Source organism: Podarcis bocagei (assembly GCF_964188305.1).
Source record: "Podarcis bocagei genome assembly, chromosome: 9".
NCBI classification, from domain to species: domain Eukaryota; kingdom Metazoa; phylum Chordata; class Lepidosauria; order Squamata; family Lacertidae; genus Podarcis; species Podarcis bocagei.
The window spans coordinates 59,138,765-59,158,951 of record NC_138134.1 but is presented as its reverse complement, the minus strand read 5'-3'; the positions used below and the strand labels follow the sequence as shown (position 1 = coordinate 59,158,951).

The following is a 20,187-nucleotide window of genomic DNA, read 5'->3' as shown; positions in this document are numbered from 1 at the left end:
GTCAGAGCCTGCACACTGCACCATCTAGTGTTTAGCGAGAGCATCTTCAGGTTGGCCCGCCAATAACTCATTTTTCAAAGAAAGCCAATGCCCTGCTGAGATTGCAGGTTCTCATTCATTGGAAGATTAACTGACATGAACATAAGGCTGTCACCAGTATTCACTTGGAAACAGCAGATTGCCCTGTGTCTTTCTGAATGTTATCAATGCAGAAGGCAAGAGAGGAAAATGACACACCAGAAAATACGTTCAAGGCCATTACAAGCCATTTCACTTCACAATGAAATGAACACACACACACACACACACACACTCCTTAACCCATCTGTTAATGAGACTGTCAATAAGCTTTTAGTATTGTTATATGGCAGGGTTGAGGAGGAGGTACTAATGAGATTGGTGGCTATGCTTAGGCCAGTTGAGAAAGAGAATGAAGGAAGGAGCATGAACAATACACATTCTGTAATCCATTTTGGGTCCTGCATCAAAAGACTGCAACGGCTGCTGCTTTTACGGCTAGGGAAAAAGTATGTGCAGGAAGTTGGCAAGCAATTGCACAGAAAGCAATGAATTTCGCTGTCATGGTTGCTCTTTAAAAAATACTGCCCTGTCTTTTTTATATATCTGGCATGACACAAACATTTAGCATGCAGGTTTTGCATATCTGCGAAATGCCTGGCACCTTGGGATGAAAATGGTATGCAAATGTGCAGCAAAGTGAGTTTGCCTGAGCAAACATTTAATAAGACTTCATAATTTCCCATTTCCGTTTTCCCACCCCAACAGCAATAATGGCGATTTTATTGACTTAATTTAGATGTATGTATCTTGGTTCAACAGCTAAGGATTTGCAAAACTTATAGGATGTCTGGTGTAGTGAAGGCTGCTGTGGAGGGCATATTCATATAGGGTGGTTCACCCTTGTGAACCAAAGGACATGTATGCAGAACTGGAAAGGTAAAGCCTTTACTTTTTCCTTCCAGAGTTACTCTAGGACAGGTGTCAGCAAACTTTTTCAGCAGGGGGCCAGTCCTCTGTCCCTCAGACCTTGTGGGGGGCCAGACTATATTCTGAAGAAGAAGAAGAAAAAGAATGAATTCCTATGCCCCACAAATAAGCCAGAGATGCATTTTAAATAAAAGAACACATTCTACTCATGTAAAAACACGCTGATTCCTGGACCGTTCGTGGGCCGGATTTAAAAGGTGATTGGGCCGGAGCCTGGGTAGAAAAAGTGAGAATGGGATATTTGTGCAAATTCTCCAACTGGCAGAAATTCCTTTGAAGGAAGAGGAGTCTCTTATCAATGTTCAGTTCCCTTAACAAACTACAGTTCCCATAATTCTTTGGGGGAAGCCATGCCTGTTTAATGCAGTATGATGATGCTTTAAATGTGTAGTGCAAAAGGGGCCAAAATCTCCCTCTGATCCTTTAAAGTCCTGCTTTTGCCTAGTGTACTGAATTAGCATAACCCAATAATATTATTTTTTATAGTACCTTCCTGGATTTGTGATGTGATGTCTTTATAACTGCATGTGCAATGTTAAGGTAAAAATAACATAGCAGGGTTCGGTATAATGGGAGAGGATAGGCTGGTTTGAAAGGATTCCAGTACAGAGTAAAAAAATATACCATAATAGCAGAGAATGGTATTGCTACAACATGAACGTATTGAAAAACTTTGAGATGCTTACAAGGAAAGTATTGTGGATTAGATTAAGTATACCAGAATTTTTGTAGCAATATTTAGATACAACAGAAAACTCCCAATATCCTACCTGAACACAATGGTTGCTGGCTTTCTGGAGCAGCTCTATTTAAAAACATCTAATATTTATTTATCCTTCTTCAAGTATAATCCCTTAAATAAGGTTTGGCTTCTGTTGAGATAATCTGTTCAGTTCTGAGTGAGAAATCTTTGCGATTTTGTATCCTTGTTTGCATAATGCTTGCAGTAGACAACAAAGTTAGCTGAAAGTGTAGATAAAACTATAGGGATTACCTTCAAGCATTTGCAAATTGCCACATCCGTGCCCTTTATGTGAGATTTGTAAGAAGCTCAGTGACAACTAAGCTGAAAAGCAACAGAGGATAAGGAATTTCCAGCACAATAAATCATCCTCACTTCTCAATTTCGAAAGCACTGAGGCAGGTTTGGGCGATTATAAAACCAGGAGGCTTAACCTTTTCCATAATGACAAGGGAGTTGAAGTCTTAACCAGTTCTGCCTCCCATACAGCTCTCATTATCAAATATTTACCTGCATTGCAGAAGTTAGATCCAGGTCTAAAATTCCACAAGTGGGATGGCTGAAGAAGATTACCAGGATTTTCAGGGGTGGTGCTGTGCTGAAAGCTGCCCTCATAAATTGCTGCTGTTATTATTTAAATTTGTATACCACCTTATACCCGCAGGTCTCAGGGCAGTTCTCAACAATCTAAACACCCCCCCCAAAAAAAAATCCTCTGCAAATAAGCCTTTGTTTCCCCTCCTGTTTCTCAGGGTACTGACGAAAACCTCAGCCACCTCAAATGTAAAATAAGCACAACAAAACCTATGTACTAATGTTCAAATGCAATCCCCCCCTCATGAATTGATAAGGGGGGAGATGCAGAAGAAACTTTCCACACACACCAGTCATCCAAAGTGCCCCATCTTTTATTTAAGTAGATGGACACATGAAGAATTCAACCTTCATCTAATGCTAGTCACCTCTTGTCCTTCTGCTCCCCTTTCCATGCCCACTACTACATATGCCCGGTCCATATTTAATTGGCATAACAGAATCAACAAAATCAGCAACCAAATTTGCTCCTCATGAACAAATTCAAATATGTATGGGTGTGAACTAAAAGGTAAAAGGACCCCTGACTGTTAGGTCCAGTCATGGCTGACTCTGGGGTTGTGGCGCTCATCTCGCTTTATTGGCCGAGGGAGCCGGCGTACAGCTGCCGGGTCATGTGGCCAGCATGACTAAGCCGCTTCTGGCGAACCAGAGCAGCACATGGAAACGCCGTTTACCTTCCCGCCGGAGCGGTACCTATTTATCTACCTGCACTTTGATGTGCTTTCGAACTGATAGGTTGGCAGGAGCAGGGACTGAGCAACGGGAGCTCACCCTGTTGTGGGGATTCGAACTGCCAGCCTTCTGATCGGCAAGTCCTAGGCTCTGTGGTTTAACCCACAGTGCCACCTGCGTCCCTGGGTGTGAACTACTCTGGTCTAATTCATATGGGGGAAATATGGTATAAACAGCTAAATGCTCTTAATTTAGGAAAGCCCCTAGTGGACTTCAAGCTTAGGAGCATACTCAGCACCTCCTCAATTTCTCCAATATTCTATTTTTAATGCATTTATATCCCATCTCATGGCTTTGATGCACAATTTGCACATTTGATTTATTTCATTCACTTGCTCACATGGATCTCTGTACATCTTTTTTTTGTTCCTGCCATATATAAGTACGTAAATAAAAATAATGTATTACCCCCAAGCTTACAGAACCTTTATAATTTTAAAGAATAACAAATGTGGTAACACCAGGAACTGTGCACCTCCTCTGGGTGGAGCAGACACAGCAGGTGACAGCTTTAGAATCCAGCGTGCCTTGGTCTATTAGTTCAAAATGTCATTTTTCCACCTTTGCCCTTGGAAAATGAAGCACAGCATTTGCTGAGATCCAAAGACTGGCCTGTGGCATTTTCATTCAATCAAATAGCAAGGAATGTCAATCTCTCATCAGCCACTGGGAGCAGATAAGTTTTAATGAGCTCGAGCTTTGGAAAGCTTTATTGAAGGAACTGAAACCATTTGTGATATTGGCACAGCTGACAAATCATGTAAAACTTGGACTGTAACCCTCAAGTTGTTGTTAGGCTCCAACTGCCATCAACCTCAGCCACTGCAGCCACCATGGCCAACAATGAAGGATGATGGGAGTTGTGGTCCAGCAACATACTGATGGCCGCAGGATCTCCAATCCTGCATTGTGCCATAGTTTAAAATACTGTAAACAATGGTTTCATGTGATGATGCAGCATGCTCTTTCCCTGTGGAAGTTCTTCCCCACTCCTGCTGCTGCAATGCCACAGATAAACCAAGCCAGAGTCTGGCTTGTCGTGTTATCAAAACCTGAGCTCATACTTTGTTTCCTCCAAACAAGCTATGAGTGGTAAGCCATGAATGAACCTTGGTTACCACTCATGGTTTGTTTGAGGGGAAACTAACCATCAGTACAGGTATGGGTGACATGATAAGGCAGAATAAACCATGGCTTATTTTTAAACTCTGGTTTACCGTATGTGATATGTGAAGCAGGTCATTATCTGAAGAATTAGATATGTGCTTGAAGAACAGTTCAAGTAAAGCAGGGGGGAATTCTCCCCTGCAAACACACACTCCATATGTGGTACTCTGCCCCAGATCACACAGCTTTCTGAATAATAATAATAATAATAATAATAATAATAATAATAATAATTTGGATTTGATACCCCGCTTTATCACTACCTGAAGGAGTCTCAAAGCGGCTAACATTCTCCTTTTCCTTCCTCCCCCACAACAAACACTCTGTGAGGTGAGTGAGGCTGAGAGACTTCAAAGAAGTGTGACTAGCCCAAGGTCACCCAACAGCTACATGTGGAGGAGCGGAGACGCGAACCCGGTTCACCAGATTACGAGTCTACCGCTCTTAACCACTACACCACACTGGCTCTCCCCCAACCACTAGGAGCAGAGTTTTCTGGGGGCACGGGGAACTGCAAAGGGAAGGGAGTGGTTGGAAAGCTCCATTTCACAAACTCCTTCCTTTTATGGATGGAAAGTTAGGACACCAGTGTGCAGTTCTGCCTACACAAAACCCTCCATGTGGTCCATGTGGTATGTCTATTTTTGAAAAACTGGAAGTACAAGAAAATGTATTAACTCCCCCCCCTTTACAGGCAGAACATTTTTTATATATACAGAATTTCTCACCAACAGTTAAATATTGATTTGACATTAGTATTATAAAATGTGAACATTTCAGTGCTCTTACATACGGGGAAATCAATAAATATTTACTATACACCAGTTAACAGAGCCACTATAAAAAAATATAAAAACAGCAGGCATATAAGAGGGGAAAGTGGCAATTTGTAGATAAAACTATTATGAAGTAAGTGTGCACATTCTGTCTGTAGATGTGGAGACGCCATGAATCCACCTTGCTCCATTGGAATGTCCGCTTTGGTGAGTGACTCCTTCCAGGAGGAATTCATGAAACAGGATGTCTTCACACCTGAAACATGGCAATGTTACACAGGGTTATTTATTCCAGAAAAATTATTCTGGGTCCATAAAAGGAAGGTCAGCTAGGCTGCTTTTAGGGTGCTAAAACAAAATGAGCCCTGTTGTATCAAGCTGCAGTTCTAAAGCTCAAATTCTTAGATGGAGTTGGTTCACTTGCAGATATGGGCAGTACTTTGGAAAGATGTAAATTCCCACCACTCTATCTTATCTTAACATCTCTAGGACAAGTGAATGTAGAAGCCAAGTCCTTCCTAACCACAACCTAAGAACCAGTTGAGACATTACCTACACTAGGCACATCCAACTCCCAAGAGACTGCGATCTACTCCCAGTATAAAAATACTGGATGATTGAACAGATGATTGAAGACTGCCCATTTGATGCAATGGAGGAACAAAGTGCAGGGGGCGGGGCTTTCAATCCATTGTTTTTCTCTTCCACCAATTGATAGAGATCCCGTGATCGACCAAGATCGACCGTGATCATCCAGGGATCGACCTGTCGATCGTGGTTGATTGGTTGGAGATCCCTGACCTACACCATGATAAACTGTATTCTGGTGGCAAGTTTTCTACCTCCTGGTGGTTGTACTGCAAAAAATTCATTGCATAGGTTGGGTGGGTTATCACACTTTGAATTCCTCCACCTGTGATTCACACCCATGCCATTGCCAGTGGGAGTGAAGAAACTCATTGTTTGATGGTCTCAGCTAAGTATTCTGCTTCATGATACAGCTGGGAGGTGCCATGTTACCTTTATGCAGTGTCTTATGAGGCCCAAGTTCAATTCTGCCCAGCTTCTACCTAAAACTTCCATAAACAACCTTCCATTTTCTCTCTCCAGGGCTTGTAAACCCCAATGCGCCAAAGCTCCAAACGGCACCATATCCACGTTGCCATTGTAGTTCAGGAACCCATAGCAGAATTTGCTCCAAACCCTTTGAAGGTTTATCTAAGAAAAGGGATCTCTGCCTTTCCCAATGAAAAACATTTGATTAGCACTAAAAAAAAAAAAAGAAATATCAAGGCCATGTTTAGCAAATGGAAGCTCCTGAACATACCCGTTTGTTGCCAAGGTGTGAAGAAGACGAATCATTCTGCTGCCGAGTTCTATTCTTCCCTTGAGAACCCTGATCGCCTAAGAAATAGGAAGTGCATGTCAATTAATTGGGCACAAAGGCGTAATCACACCAGAGTTTGCTTTATTAGCCATGGGCCATTGCAGTCAGTGGAGGAGAGCCACAGAAATGAGAGCTATCCAGAGAAATGTGGCCCACATATTAATCTAGTATGTCTGCATTGCATATAGATGCATAATTAGAAATGAGTTCAGCTACTCATTTGTAGTTCCAAAAAGGGGGGGGGGGGCGAAGGTTAATCTTTTCCCAAGTATAGGCAGCTCAGAGATATGTTTTGGACTACAACTCCTATCATCATTTATAGTTTGTGATGCTAGCTGGGGCTGATGGGAGTTGTAGTCCAGTGCATCTGGAGGTCTCACCACATTGGCTTCCCCTGATGTAGCTCCACACACACACACACACACACACACACACACACACATTCTACCACCACAGTAAGTGTCTTCTGGAAGTAACTTAAGCTCAACCTTCATGGCATCAATTTAGACCAAATTTCTAAGCACACAGTCAAATGCATGGACCTTGCCTGAAATCTTGTAACCAATGGGAGTACTCACATTGGTTTGAAGGGCTCCAAAGGTAATGACATGCCTAAAGGCAAGTCATATGAGGAAAGATTCAAGAAACTGGACATTCCTGGCCCAGAAGGAAAATAAATGTTAATGGGGAGTAGATATATATTGGAGATGTAAAGCATAGTACGAAATCTTACTAAACTATATTAGGTGAAAACCAAATCTGCTTAGCACCATCAGCATACAGAATGCCAGAGGCTACAGATCATGAGCAGGAAAGTGTTATTGTGCTAACATCTTGCTTGTAGACCCATCTGGTTGGCCATAGTGAAAACAGAAAGCTGGCCTAGATAGGCCTTTGGTCTGATCCAGTGGGGTGCTTATTATGCTTACAAAGGCATTGCGCTGTCTCTTGAATCACAGTTAAGGAATTCAGGCCCTGCACAGATATTGGTAACATCACTGGTGTATTAACAAGCTTTTATGGAGCTTTCTGGCAGGGCTCTTAATGCAGACCTGCAAGAGTTCTCACCATCCCCCAGATCAAGGAAAAAAGAGAGAGGATGGGTTGTGCTTTGGTTCAGGGGACAGTGCACAGTTAATTCACTGTCTTGAATATAAAACAGGTACTAGATGTGCCACCACTCAAAGATGACTGATGGGGTCAATAGCCTATGTTATCTTTGCCAAAAATAGGGATGGGCGAATCTGTAATTTTTCTCTTCATTTCTAATACCTCTAATCTGAAGTTCAGTTCGCCACATTACCATGTCAGTTAGTGATTTTTTTTTAAGTCATCACGAAAATTCACCATAATTTTTATGCTAATTTCTCCTAATATGCAACTTTGCCTAATATATTTTGCAAAGCAATTTCTCCTAACATTTGTGTGTTCTATTTTCACAAATACATGCATGTTGTTGTGCTTATTTACACATGTATATTACTTGGTGGGAGAATAGCACTGCCAAATTCAGAGAAGTGCGAATTTCAAAGCATGGTTGTGTTCTGGTTCATGCTTTGCTTTGGAAAATGTGGATGTAAAGACCACCTTTGCATGAGAACTGAATCGAATTTCATTCGCATCCCAAGTCAAGCAGCAACTGTGTGAACCAGAGCAGAGATAACCCATAACCATGGTTAAGTTTTCTTAAACCATGGTTATGTGTTAAATCTACACTTCAACACAGAACTAAGCGGTACCTTTTGGGCAGTTGCCCATCTTTCTGTGCATTTCCTGCTGTTATTGAACTGCTTTGACCCGGGTTGTGTAAAGATCTCAAAAAATTAGCCTTGCTCCTTTAGAAGACACAGATAAAGGTGAATGTGATTACACATATGAAAAAGGAACATCCAAGGAGGATTTAGAGGGGGAAGACCCTTTACTTTCAAGCCCTTTTCCTGGAAAAAACCCCCTCCCCTGAACATTCTATAGGACCTAAAAGCCAAAAGTGGATTTTATACTTATGGAAATGTGTGTGAGCTGAAAAGGTATTAAACTTCTGAAAATTCAGCTGCAAAGTGTATTAAATATGAATCAAATTAGCTGGAGTGTGAGAGGGAAGCAGGGAAAAATAATGTTTCTCGAGTGGTTATGACTCAGTTCTCTTCCAAATATAGTATGCACACAACATTGTTCAGTAACGAGTTTATCAAGCTTTTGCTCTGCAAAAAGAGGACTCAGAGCCAAGGTGGAAGATTCAGAAGCTCCCAGAGGCATTAGAAGCTCATTCCCAATTTCCTAAAAAAATAAAGAATCTGTCAGTGTGATTCTTCTGTTGCTGCAAGTTAGACATCACCAAGGCTAAGAGGAATACTTTGATAACTCTATAGTAGTGTTTTTTGAACTGCGTTCTACTGAGTCCTAGAATTTTGGGAAGGCTTTATTAGGGATTTTTCAGTGGGATAATCAATCCTAGGGTCTGGTCTGAAGGAACCATCTTGCTGGAGCTTAGGTGTGGGTCTGGTCAGTGCAGGGATGAGTGAGTCCCTGAGAACCACAGGTATACTGTCTTGTACTGGTTGGACACAGAGGAATGGTAGGAGGAACCAGCTGGGGAACCCCCAAGGGATGAAGGCTCAGAGCCTGGGGAGTGCTGGTGGGACAACAAAGAGAAGAAGAAGAAGAAGAAGAGTTTGGATTTGATATCCCGCCTTTCACTCCCCTTCAGGAGTCTCAAAGCGGCTAACATTCTCCTTTCCCTTCCTCCCCCACAACAAACACTCTGTGAGGTGAGTGGGGCTGAGAGACTTCAGAGAAGTGTGACTAGCCCAAGGTCACCCAGCAGCTGCATGTGGAGGAGTGGAGACGCGAACCCGGTTCCCCAGATTACGAGACTACCACTCTTAACCACTACACCACACTGGCTCTCGAGGTGAGAAGACTCGGAGCAGGTGTTGGAAGCTGAGGAGGCAACAGGGCTTAGTGAGCTGGGAAAGTCTGTGACAGAAAGAGATCCTGAATCAGAGGCAGAAGCTGAAGCAGGAGGATGGGAGGAGAGAGGCCAAAAGGCAGAGATGAATCAGGCTGGTGAAGAGTCACAGGTGTCTCCCCTTCCCCCTTGTCTCCCAGAACCAGGAGTGCCATGAAAAGGGTGGAGGAGAGATGGGCGATGCACAGACACAGTCTTTGATTGCTTGGAAAAAAACCCTAGCAAGGAAGCTGTGGGGAGACAGGGACCTTCAGTCTTAGCAACTGCTTCATGGGGGCAAGACCTACTGAATATGAGTTGCTGTGCTCATGAGGCCTAACACTCCTGTTTATAAAGAGTGAACTCCAAATTGCGTGGCATGATTTACTGCTGGCTCGCTCCTGTTGTATACCTACTTGAGTTCTGTAATGGAAGGAAGGAGCAGGGCTGACCCAAGATATTTTGTCGCCTCAGGAGAAGGGCAAGATGGAGCCGCCTCCCACAGCATCCACCCACCTGAGGCAGCAGACTCACTCTGCCTCACGGTAGGGCCAGCCGTAGAGGGGAGGGATTGTAACGGTAAGTAAATAGAGAAAAGTATGACTGCTCTTCCCCTGTAATGGGGAGCCTCAGAGGTGTGCTGGGCATGTTGAGGATGTGCTGTGGGCATTGTTAGAGGGGCTGAGCTTCAGGTTTTTTGAGTTGGGCTCCAAAACTCTTGCCCCATTCTGTAGCTTTTGAGAAACTTATTGGGTGAGACTCTATTCACCCAGCGGAGGCACTTATACACATAATTTAGAATATGCAAATTTAATGCAAATTTGTGTCACATGGGTCTCTGCCCCGAGTGCCACAGGGGTACACTCTTTTCATGCCCAGGCCAACTATGACGTCTAATAGAAATGGTAATAGAAAAAAAGATGTTTCCTTTAAACTTAACCATTTTTAAAGAAACCCACCCTTTACTTCTTGCTAGTTCCCAGTACAGTAGTACCTCAGGTTAAGAACTTAATTCATTCTGGAGGTCCGTTCTTAACCTGAATCTGTTCTTAACCTGAGGTACCACTGTACTGGGAACTAGCAAGAAGTAAAGGGTGGGTTTCTTTAAAAATGGTTAAGTTTAAAGGAAACATCTTTCATAATAATAATAATAATAATAATAATAATAATAATAATAATAATGTTTTGATATCCCGCTTTATCACTACCTGAAGGAGTCTCAAAGCAGCTAACATTCTCCTTTTCCTTCCTCCCCCACAACAAACACTCTGTGAGGTGAGTGAGGCTGAGAGACTTCAAAGAAGTGTGACTAGCCCAAGGTCACCCAACAGCTACATGTGGAGGAGCGGAGACGCGAACCCGGTTCACCAGATTACGAGTCTACCGCTCTTAACCACTACACCACACTGGCTCTCCCCCTACCACTAGGAGCAGAGTTTTCTGGGGGCACGGGGAACTGCACTTTAGCTAATGGGGCCTCCTGCCGCTGCCACACGATTTCTGTTCTCATCCTGAAGCAAAGTTCCTAACCCGAGGTACTATTTCTGGGTTAGCGGAGTCTGTAACCTGAAGTGTCTGTAACCTGAAGCATCTATAACCCAAGGTACTGTACCACTGTATAGGTAGTGATGAGCAATCATGACTTACCATTTTCTGGAGAAGCTGTCTTCACAGAAATAAGCTTCACATTCTCTTTATCCGATGGGGCTCTGTTGGGAGATGTTGAAGGTGTTTGGAGACATTTAAATCACGAGGGGGGGGGGGGAAATACATTTCTAGAAGTGGATTCAATTTAGCCGATCCAAGCAGTACATAAATACTGTATTTAAATAAATAAGTAAATGGATGACTGTGGTCAAGTTATTCCAATACAGGAATGGCCAGGACTGTCTTACCAACTGAAGTTGGTAAAAGAAACTCCTGGCCACTGAAGACACCTGCACCTTCTGGGACAGAGCTGGATGTTGCATTGAATAATAGTTATCTCACACTTTTCAGTGTATTTTTCCTTATCAGAAAAAAATATGAATTTTCTTGGGGGGGAGGGAGGGAGGGATAGATTTGTTGCTCAAGAGCATGAAATCAACTTTAATTGTGCAACCTTAATCTGCCAATCTACGGTTGAATACTGCCCCCAAATAGCAAGAGTCCGGAAGCACCCCTTGTGAAGGAAACAGGTTCTGTATCAATGCGTTTTCAAGGTGAATACTCTCTAAGTTACTGTAAGCAGCAATTGCATTATCTGAACCAGATAGGGACAGTAGAATTTTGGAAAAACCAACTCTGTCTGAAAGAATAGCCAAACGGACTAAATTCATAATACTATTTGGCAAATGCTGTTTGAAAAAGTTTGAAAAAGATCTTCCAGCGGTAACAGTGAGCTGAAAAAAGTTGTCAAGAATTTTATTGTAGTTAGAGAGTATAGCTTGGTATTTGGGTCAGCAGCAGAGGAATGTGCCAAACCTCTCCAGGAAGTCCACCTGAATCAGCAAATAAAGGACTTAATAAAGAAAAAAGCAACTTCTTCCTGCACAGAATTGATTTCTAAAAAAACAATATAAACAAGGATGGACAAGGTATGGGCCATTTGAGAACTGGGAACAGTCACTGCTGCTACAGAATTTAGGTGTGTATTGGCGATAGTAAGCTACCTGGGACTCTTTCTGCTAAATACATTTACAACACAAAAGTCATTCAAATTTAAGAAAGGGGATTTTGCATGTTCAGACCCAGAGACCTCCCCCTAGTTTTGGTTTTTGGCAGAATTTAGGCCACAGCTTTATTGATTACAGAAGGTGAGTGGTTGCATAGCTTGACTAGCTCCCTGCACTCTTGCAGGCAACGCTGACCCAGGGCACCAGCATAGGTCAACCAAGGGTGAACACCTGGGTAGGCGAAAAGCCAGGAACAGACTATGTTCATCACCCAGATGCCCCCCTGGACTCAGGCACGGGCACAGCCCCCTCTTGCGGATTGACCAAACCAGTTGAGTCCCTGGATTCCTTTAATGAAATACCCTTCACAAAGGGATGGCAAGACTGTTATCCCATCCCTATCACCTGAGCCAGTGCCTATCCACAACCTTACAAGTTGTGACGATTTGCTATGTGGCAGGTGAAACCCAAATGGCAACTGCCAATCAGCCAAATGGGGGAAATTTCTACCGTGCCCCTGTCCCAACGACAGACGACACACAACGGCATAGCAAGGTCAGTCGCAAAATGCCCCAAAAGTAGGGTGAGGTGGGCTGGTATTCCAAATGCACGAGCCAAAAGAGGAAGCTCTGGGTCATGTGCATGGGTATATATAGGTCCCTTGATCCGTTTAGACTGCACCCCATTGGCCAGATTGAACCCAACATTGAGGTATCTACCGACTGGGTGTTGTGGCTGACCAATCTTACCCACCTACAACACAGGTGGTCAGTCTCCAGGTCTCACTGCAACACGTGCCCTCTTTTAGGGAGGACACAACTTGTATTAATGTGAGGAAGGACTTCCTGGCAGAATAAACAGCAAAGGCATGTCTGTTAGGGCAAATGAGACACTGTCCCAATAACTTCAATATGCCCTTCTGCCTGCCCTCTTACTTACTCCCATTCCAAGGAGTGGTCCTGAGGCTGCTGTAGCAGACTGTGAGGGTGGTGCTCACACGACCTTCTGGCAGCAGAGTTACTGCTGCTTACTGGGAGGGAGAAAGGGAGGGTGGGAAGGGTGAGGTGGTGGAGAGGTCCTGGCTGTCAACTTCCTTCTCCTTAGCCTTCTAGAACTCAACAGGGAGGAAGATTCACACTGATAAATAGGGGTCAAAGTGAGAACAAGCTGGCACTATCTGTTGTTGGACCATAAAGAAGACTGATCGGCGAAGAATTGATGGTTTTGAATTATGGTGCTAGAAGAGACTCTTGAGAGTCCCATGGACTGCAAGAAGATCAAACCTATCCATTCTGAAGGAAATCAGCCCTGAGTGCTCACTGGAATGACAGATCCTGAAGCTGAGGCTCCAGTACTTTGGCCACCTCATGAGAAGAGAAGACTCCCTGGAAAAGACCCTGATGTTGGGAAAGATAGAGGGCACAAGGAGAAGGGGATGACAGAGGACGAGATGGTTGGACAGTGTTCTCGAAGCTACTAACATGAGTTTGGCCAAACTGCGGGAGGCAGTGGAAGACAGGAGTGGTAGAAGTTTTCAAGCAGAGGCTTAATAACCTTTTAAAAGGCTATTGAGGGATTCTGTAGCAGCCAATTTTCTGCATTTGCAGTTGACCATCCCAACTCCATGATTCCATGAAGCAGTTATGGAAGAAAGATGTTGCCTGGCTCTGTGTTGTCAGGGGAGTGATAGAAATCAATCTTCCCAGCTGCCCTCATTCTGAAGTTTTATCTCCCAAACAAGCCCACACTGGTTATTACAGAGGCTGATAGCTACTGAATAGAGGAGGCAGGCTGATAAAGCTGCATGAATCTGTGCAGACATCAGGTGTGTTTTGTTCTCACACAGTGACAAATATGAAGAGGCAATGCACACAGATCAAGAAGGATCGTGTCAGAGTGTATTTTTGTGAACGGACTTCTGCAAATCTCTCGTCTCTCTCTCATTTATGGGAATGACCCTGACCATGTACTGTAGAGATGTCAAGACCTTCTTGATAAGTCCGGATGTGTATCTCAAAAGAAACTGTCAGAAAGCCAGTGCCACAGTGGGGTTCTTCTGAATTTGAAGAACATGCACGGCTGGGTTGCAAGGACAGGAATTGCAAGATAGCTGAACTAGTGGCAGAATGGCCTAGTTATTTTCAAAACCTGGCAGAGGTAGCCAACGCGAGGCTACGATTCTCATCATGCTGGCTGGGGCTGATGGGTGTGGGGAGCCCCACAGCATCTGGAGGCTACCATCCTGGCTCTCGCTGCCTTCAAGGGACTGCTTCCATAAGGCACCTTTATATTAACATAGGGTGGGAGGAAAGGAAAAAGGAAAACAACTTACTGTTCAGTTCCGTTTTCTTGTCTCTCTGAAAGGAGAAGGAAATTCACATGATACAGATATCCCAACGCTAATTGTCAGGGAGTAAGATTCCTACCTAGTCTTCTCCATCACATGTAACTCTTTCACATGCCAGGATTTTCTCTTTCTTGCATATCAGAATAATCATGCAATGTGAGCTTTCACTGATTTGGCAATAAGGAATGATTTACTTGCTAGGGTTATACAGTTGTAAGCCATTTCTGGAGCAATAAGAATGGGAGCCTAACTACCGTCTCTTTTATGAGTACGGATGGGTAAATATGTGAATTACAGTTTCTCACAATCCCTCAGGTTTCAAATCTTCAGTTCTCTACCTTTCCATATTAGTTAACAAATGTGATTTGTAAAAGCCCTCATGAAAATAGATAAACATTTTTGTGAAAATTTCTCCTCCTCCTCCTCCTCCTCCTCCTTCTTCTTATTCTTATTCTTATTCTTATTCTATTTATTACCGGCCTTCAGCAGTAAGCCCCAGAGTGGGTTAAAACAAATCAAAGTTCAGAATAAAAGTAGTTACACCCTTATTTTCTGTTTTCTGGTATGTACTTTTGCCTAATATACATATTAGTTGCAAAGTATATTTCCCCTAATACTTATAGTGCATTTTTGTATGTTATCTTCCCTAATCTATGCATGTTGTCACACACTTTACCCTAACATATGTATTGTTGTACACATTACTTGGCAGGAGAACTGCATCGCAAAATTCTGAGAAGTGTAAATTTTGAAGGCTGGCTCTGTTTTGGTTTGCATATTGTTTCAGAAAGTGTGAATTAGGCAGAAACGTCTTTAAATGTGAACTGAATTGAATCCCCCCTATTCCCCCTTGCAACTGAATATATATATATATATATATATATATATATATATATATATATATATATATATATATGTATATGTGTATATATATATATATATATATATATATATGTATGTATGTATGTATAACCTTTATTACGGTCCAACGACCCATAACATAGATACAGAATAAAATACAAACTCATATAGACAACCCCCCAGGGAAGGGAGACCAAAGCGTTATTTGTTTAGTCATGGGTATGTTGATCTGCAACTTAATATTGCTGTGAATAGAGCTGATGTTTGGGATTCTAGCTACCCTCTGCAGTACAGCTACCCTCTGCAATCAGTCATTACTCTGCAAAGACTGAGCATGCTCAGTCTTCATTGGACTCCTTTCCTGTTCTTCTGCAAACCGTGGGCTGTCCAAAATCCTGCTGACAGCTCCCTCTTGTGGCAAGGAGGCTGGTTGATGATGCTTAGGCTGGATAAGCAAGAACTCAGTGCGACATGTTGAACATCACGATTACAAATCGCAAAAAATCCCAATCAGTTCAAAAATATTCTAACAAATATGCTGCAGCTGAAATTACAACGGGAAATATAATTCAAACCCGTTTTATATATTTTTCAATAATAATAATAATAATATTTATTTATTTTTTGGTTAAAAGTTGAATAGATACCTGGAGTTGTCTTCGAGCACATTCTGTACAAAGTCACCAGAAGGAATACGGAAAGGGATATGACTATCAAGGCAATGATGACCGGCAAAATAATGGCTGCATGCAATGGAGAAAAACTGTTTTAATTCATACATGCCAACATCTTAGATTCTTTTTTAAAAGAAAAAACACGCAAAACATGTTCCGCCCTGACCACTTTCTACACAGTGCCTGCAGTGGAAATTCTTACCTAATTTCCCAGCTTTCCTATTTTCCAGTGCAACCACTGGGTGGCAGGCTTACAGCCATTATGAAAGACCATAACCTGACTTCCTCCCCGGTTCCAAAGGCCTCTGCAGTAAACAGCAATATCCTTGCTGCGAGGCCTGAGTCCATATATACCCTTCCTTGACAGGCCTAAAGGTGTATAACACTTTCCCTAGGGGAATTAAGGGTGAGATTTCAAAAAAGTGTCAGCAGCAACTGCAGTAAAATTCCAATTTGTGTGTGCGCATTGCATTGTGTGTGCATGTTATGTTATGTTGTTATGCTATGTTATGTTGTTATGCTATGTTATGTTTGTGTGTGTGTATGTATGTGGGTTTCTTTGTCCGGGACTGAACTGCTGCCTTTGATAGGAGGCAAATGCCACACGTTGTTTTTCTGATGATTTGTTAATTATTCTCTATGATTTCTGTTGTATTTGTGATGTTATCGGACAGACATATCCCCCCTGTTCATGCTCTCTGTAAGAATGACCTGATCCAGGGTTATCACTTGCATGATACTGAGGCTTTGACCTCCATCCTCAAGAATAATTTCAGGGCTCAGAGGGTGAAAGACGATGTCAGTTCTGCTCTCATTAGAGCCTGTCACTCTTGCAGGTAGGTCTTATGCAGGCAGGTAGACAGCTTTCTGTAATTAGGTTCACTGTCCATAAAGGACCGAAGTTAAGTTGCTGACAAATTTATTTCGGCAGCTGCCTTGAAACCACCACACTCAGCGTACTTACTGGTATAAGAGGGGTGATCCTGTTTTTCGGAGTGTGCATTTTCAGTGTTGCCTACGAGAAAGAAAAATAGTGATTAAAGTAAAAGATTCACTTGCATGGTTTCTGCTTTTTAAAAAATAATTCAGCTAGCAGCTGAATAATAATAATAATAATAATAATAATAATAATAATAATAATAATAATAATAATTTATTTATACCCCGCCCATCTGGCTGGGTTTCCCCAGCCACTCTGGGCGGCTTCCAACCAAACACTAAAATACAATAATCTATTAATCATTAAAAGCTTCCCTAAACAAGGCTGCCTTTAGATGGACACAACTGCAGCCATCTTATCTCCCCGCATCCCGCTGCTGTCCAGTTCCAAGTCACCAGTAGACTTAAGAGCAATTATTATGATACTATTCTGACAAGAGAAGCTGCTTTGGTTCCGCCTCTCTCCCTTCTCATTTTCCCAGTGTCAGTTCTCCACATATCCACAGTAGTTTGCGATTTACTTATTTTTGGAAAATTCACCAGCATTTTAGTAACAAATTTCTCCCCAAAGATGCCTTTTTGTACGCAGTTTTGCTCAGTGCTATTTTTTTAAGAAAAGGAAGTGACGTAACTCGCCATAAACACCTCCCTTCTTCTCTTAGAATGAGTTCTGGCTGAAAAAAAGCCCTGGTTTTGCTTAATGTACACATTTCTGCAAATCTGTTTTCCCATTTTTGCATGTTATTTTCACTAATATATGGGTCTGCACATTTTACCCTAAAGTATACATATACTGCTTGAGCGATGAACTTCCTTGAAAAATTTGAAGAAGGATGGCTGTACTTCAGTTCATGTGTTGTTTTAAAAAGAACAAATGAGGTAGATATGGTTTTAAATATGAACTGAATCAAATTTCTTTTCCATCCCAAGCTAGGAACGATCTATAACTCAAATATTAGCCCAGTCCACTTGGATATAACCCAATTTCACTCCCCTGATTCTATTTTGTGTGCTTAGAATTTAAGCCAACTAAATATAATTTGCTTCCAAGAGATTTAGACTGAATTAAATCCAAGTACCTCAACTTCACAGATCTCTCCCCGCCCCCCCCCCCACACCAATAGTATATGGTTTATTTAATGCTTTTCAGGGATTTTGTTATAGCCCTCTTCATTGACATTGCTGGTCTCATTAAAACTAGATTACATTTTTTGCTGATCCAGGTTCAACCTTATTGAATTAACCAAAATCTTATGCTGGTCAGCAGTTTTCTGCCTCCCTACCATGTGATATTATTTATTTGAAAAATAATCTGGCATCCATTATTATGTTTTCTTGAATTTTCATACACACTTAAGAAACCTACATTCTAGGTGATGTTATTGTCTAAAAAATGCATCTGTTTTACTTTCTTTCTTGAGTAATAGCATTTCTCAGTCCACACTAACCTTTACCTTATTATCTGAATCCTAGGTGATTTTTTAAAAAAATAAAAAGCCCACATATTAACCTCCAAGTTTTTGAGATGCTTTAATTCCTATATTTCTTTCAGCATTTACCAAAATAAGGCATATCAAAGGATTGCAACCTTACTATAAATTCTGTTGTGAATCGTGATCATTATATTTATTCCTAGGGTTTCCTTTCCCCCCATTTGTGAAAGGTAAGTTTGCCATATGGCCGAGAATTGAATACCCTATAGCACGGTAGCAGAACATAAACTTTGTCTGCAATGGCCTGTAAAACAAGGGTGTGGAATCACTAAAATACATAACCACTGTATTTTAATACTTTGTTGGAAGCCTCCCAGGGTGGCTGGGTCTCCCCAGCCAGATGGGTAAGGTATAAATAATAAATTATTATTATATTATTATATAACTTGCAGGCCTTAGAGAGCTCCTGCTGCCACCCTTCCTCCCACAGCCAACAGTCTCATCTGCCCCTCCCTGATGCAACAAGGCTTGAAGAAAGCCTTCTGTTGGAACCAATGGAAGGCTTTTTCCAAGCCTAACTGCAGTGTGATGGAGCCATTTTCAGGATACTCATAGCTTCAGAGGAAAGGAAGGTCTTCCTGGAAAAAGCAGCAGAGGAGGGAATGGGTAACCATCCTTCAGCAACAAGGCTTGAAAAAAGCTAAAATGCTCACATTGGCCACATTCACTGTTGTCTTGGCCACTGCCATGTTCCCCTGATGGGCTGACCAAGGGGAAGTCCAATCCTTGGGCTGCAAAAACTCTCCCCACCCTTGCTATAAAGCTACAGGTTAAATTGTTGGTATCTCCAGAGGTCACACAGAGTAGGTGAAGGGGACATTTGGCCCTCCATGTGTTGCTGAATCACAACTCCCATCACCCCCCGTCATTGGCCATGCTTGCTAGGGCTGAAGTTGGTTGTAGTTGAGCAACATCTGGAAGTCCAAATGTTCTCCAGACCTGACTTAAAGGATCTCCTGTAGCCACCAGACTGTTGCCATCAGTCAGAATAAGCACTACTGTGCTTATCTAGATGGACAAGTAATCTCAAGCTGCTGTTTATATTCTTGTGCTGTTAGGCATATCTGGTCAACAGTATCATGGTTTTCAGTTTGCCTTTAATGAGCAATTTGCACCGCATCAGTCATCGCTATAGAAAGCCCAAGAAATTGACAATGATTGGCAGACTTATTGAACTTGTTCTATGCCTCTTCCATGTCAACCTCACACTCCTTTGGGGGCTGTGAGTTTAGAGGGGCAGCTGCCCTATAAAAAGAATCTGGGAAGACTTCCAGACTCATTACTGAAAAACGAGGAGGGCAATATTGTCTGGAATAAGTTGTTGTTGGGCAATGAGCTATGAAGCGGGGAGAGAGAAAGCCTCTCTTTCCCCCTTCTTTTTTGCATTGCTGCCTTGCCTCATTCTAGCAGGTGGTTAACAGACCAGCAGATGGCATGGGAGACAGAGACCCCAAACCATCCTCCCTCCATTGTGTCCTCAAATGGCCCTTTGACTAAACAACTGCAGTCTTCTTCCGTTTGTTTCTTTCCCCCCTTCCTTTTTGGATGGCAACCAAATGAAGCTAAGCTCAAGTACGCTCCTGACTGATTGCTCAAAGGGGATGCTAAAATACACAAAGTATGTTTTGTAATTTGGAGGTGGAGGAGCTCAAACAAGATCTACACTTTTTCATTTTTAAAAAATGACACATACGTATGTTGTTCTAAACTTCCCAATTCTCCAAATTATAGAAATAAAGCCTGCTGAAAGTGGTTACAAATGAACCCACTGCGGGAAAGGTCCTTTATCCTGAACACCTGGAGCTTTCAGGAGGCATTTGAAAACATTCCTGTTTACCCCGGCATTTGGTGGCACCCCTAAGA

General features: G+C 42.4%; 1 protein-coding gene across 4 annotated transcripts in view; it reads right to left on the bottom strand.

Annotated features, from left to right (window-relative positions):
• Window positions 1–3,325: 3,325 nt before the first annotated feature.
• Window positions 3,326–20,187, bottom strand: part of EMCN (endomucin) — a 40,975-nt gene continuing 24,113 nt past the window's right edge. For 3 of the 4 annotated variants that reach the window (XM_081209380.1, XM_081209381.1, XM_081209382.1), the window contains exons 8-14: window positions 16,857–16,907; window positions 15,866–15,961; window positions 14,343–14,367; window positions 11,004–11,065; window positions 6,988–7,066; window positions 6,350–6,426; window positions 3,326–5,278 (exon numbers count right to left, since the gene is read on the bottom strand). In XM_081209380.1, the coding sequence (XP_081065506.1) occupies window positions 6,399–6,426; window positions 6,988–7,066; window positions 11,004–11,065; window positions 14,343–14,367; window positions 15,866–15,961; window positions 16,857–16,907 (341 nt within the window). In that variant the 3' untranslated portion in view covers window positions 3,326–5,278; window positions 6,350–6,398. The remainder of the gene's footprint in view (window positions 5,279–6,349; window positions 6,427–6,987; window positions 7,067–11,003; window positions 11,066–14,342; window positions 14,368–15,865; window positions 15,962–16,856; window positions 16,908–20,187) is intronic. The other variant, XM_081209383.1, reaches the window with a different exon arrangement.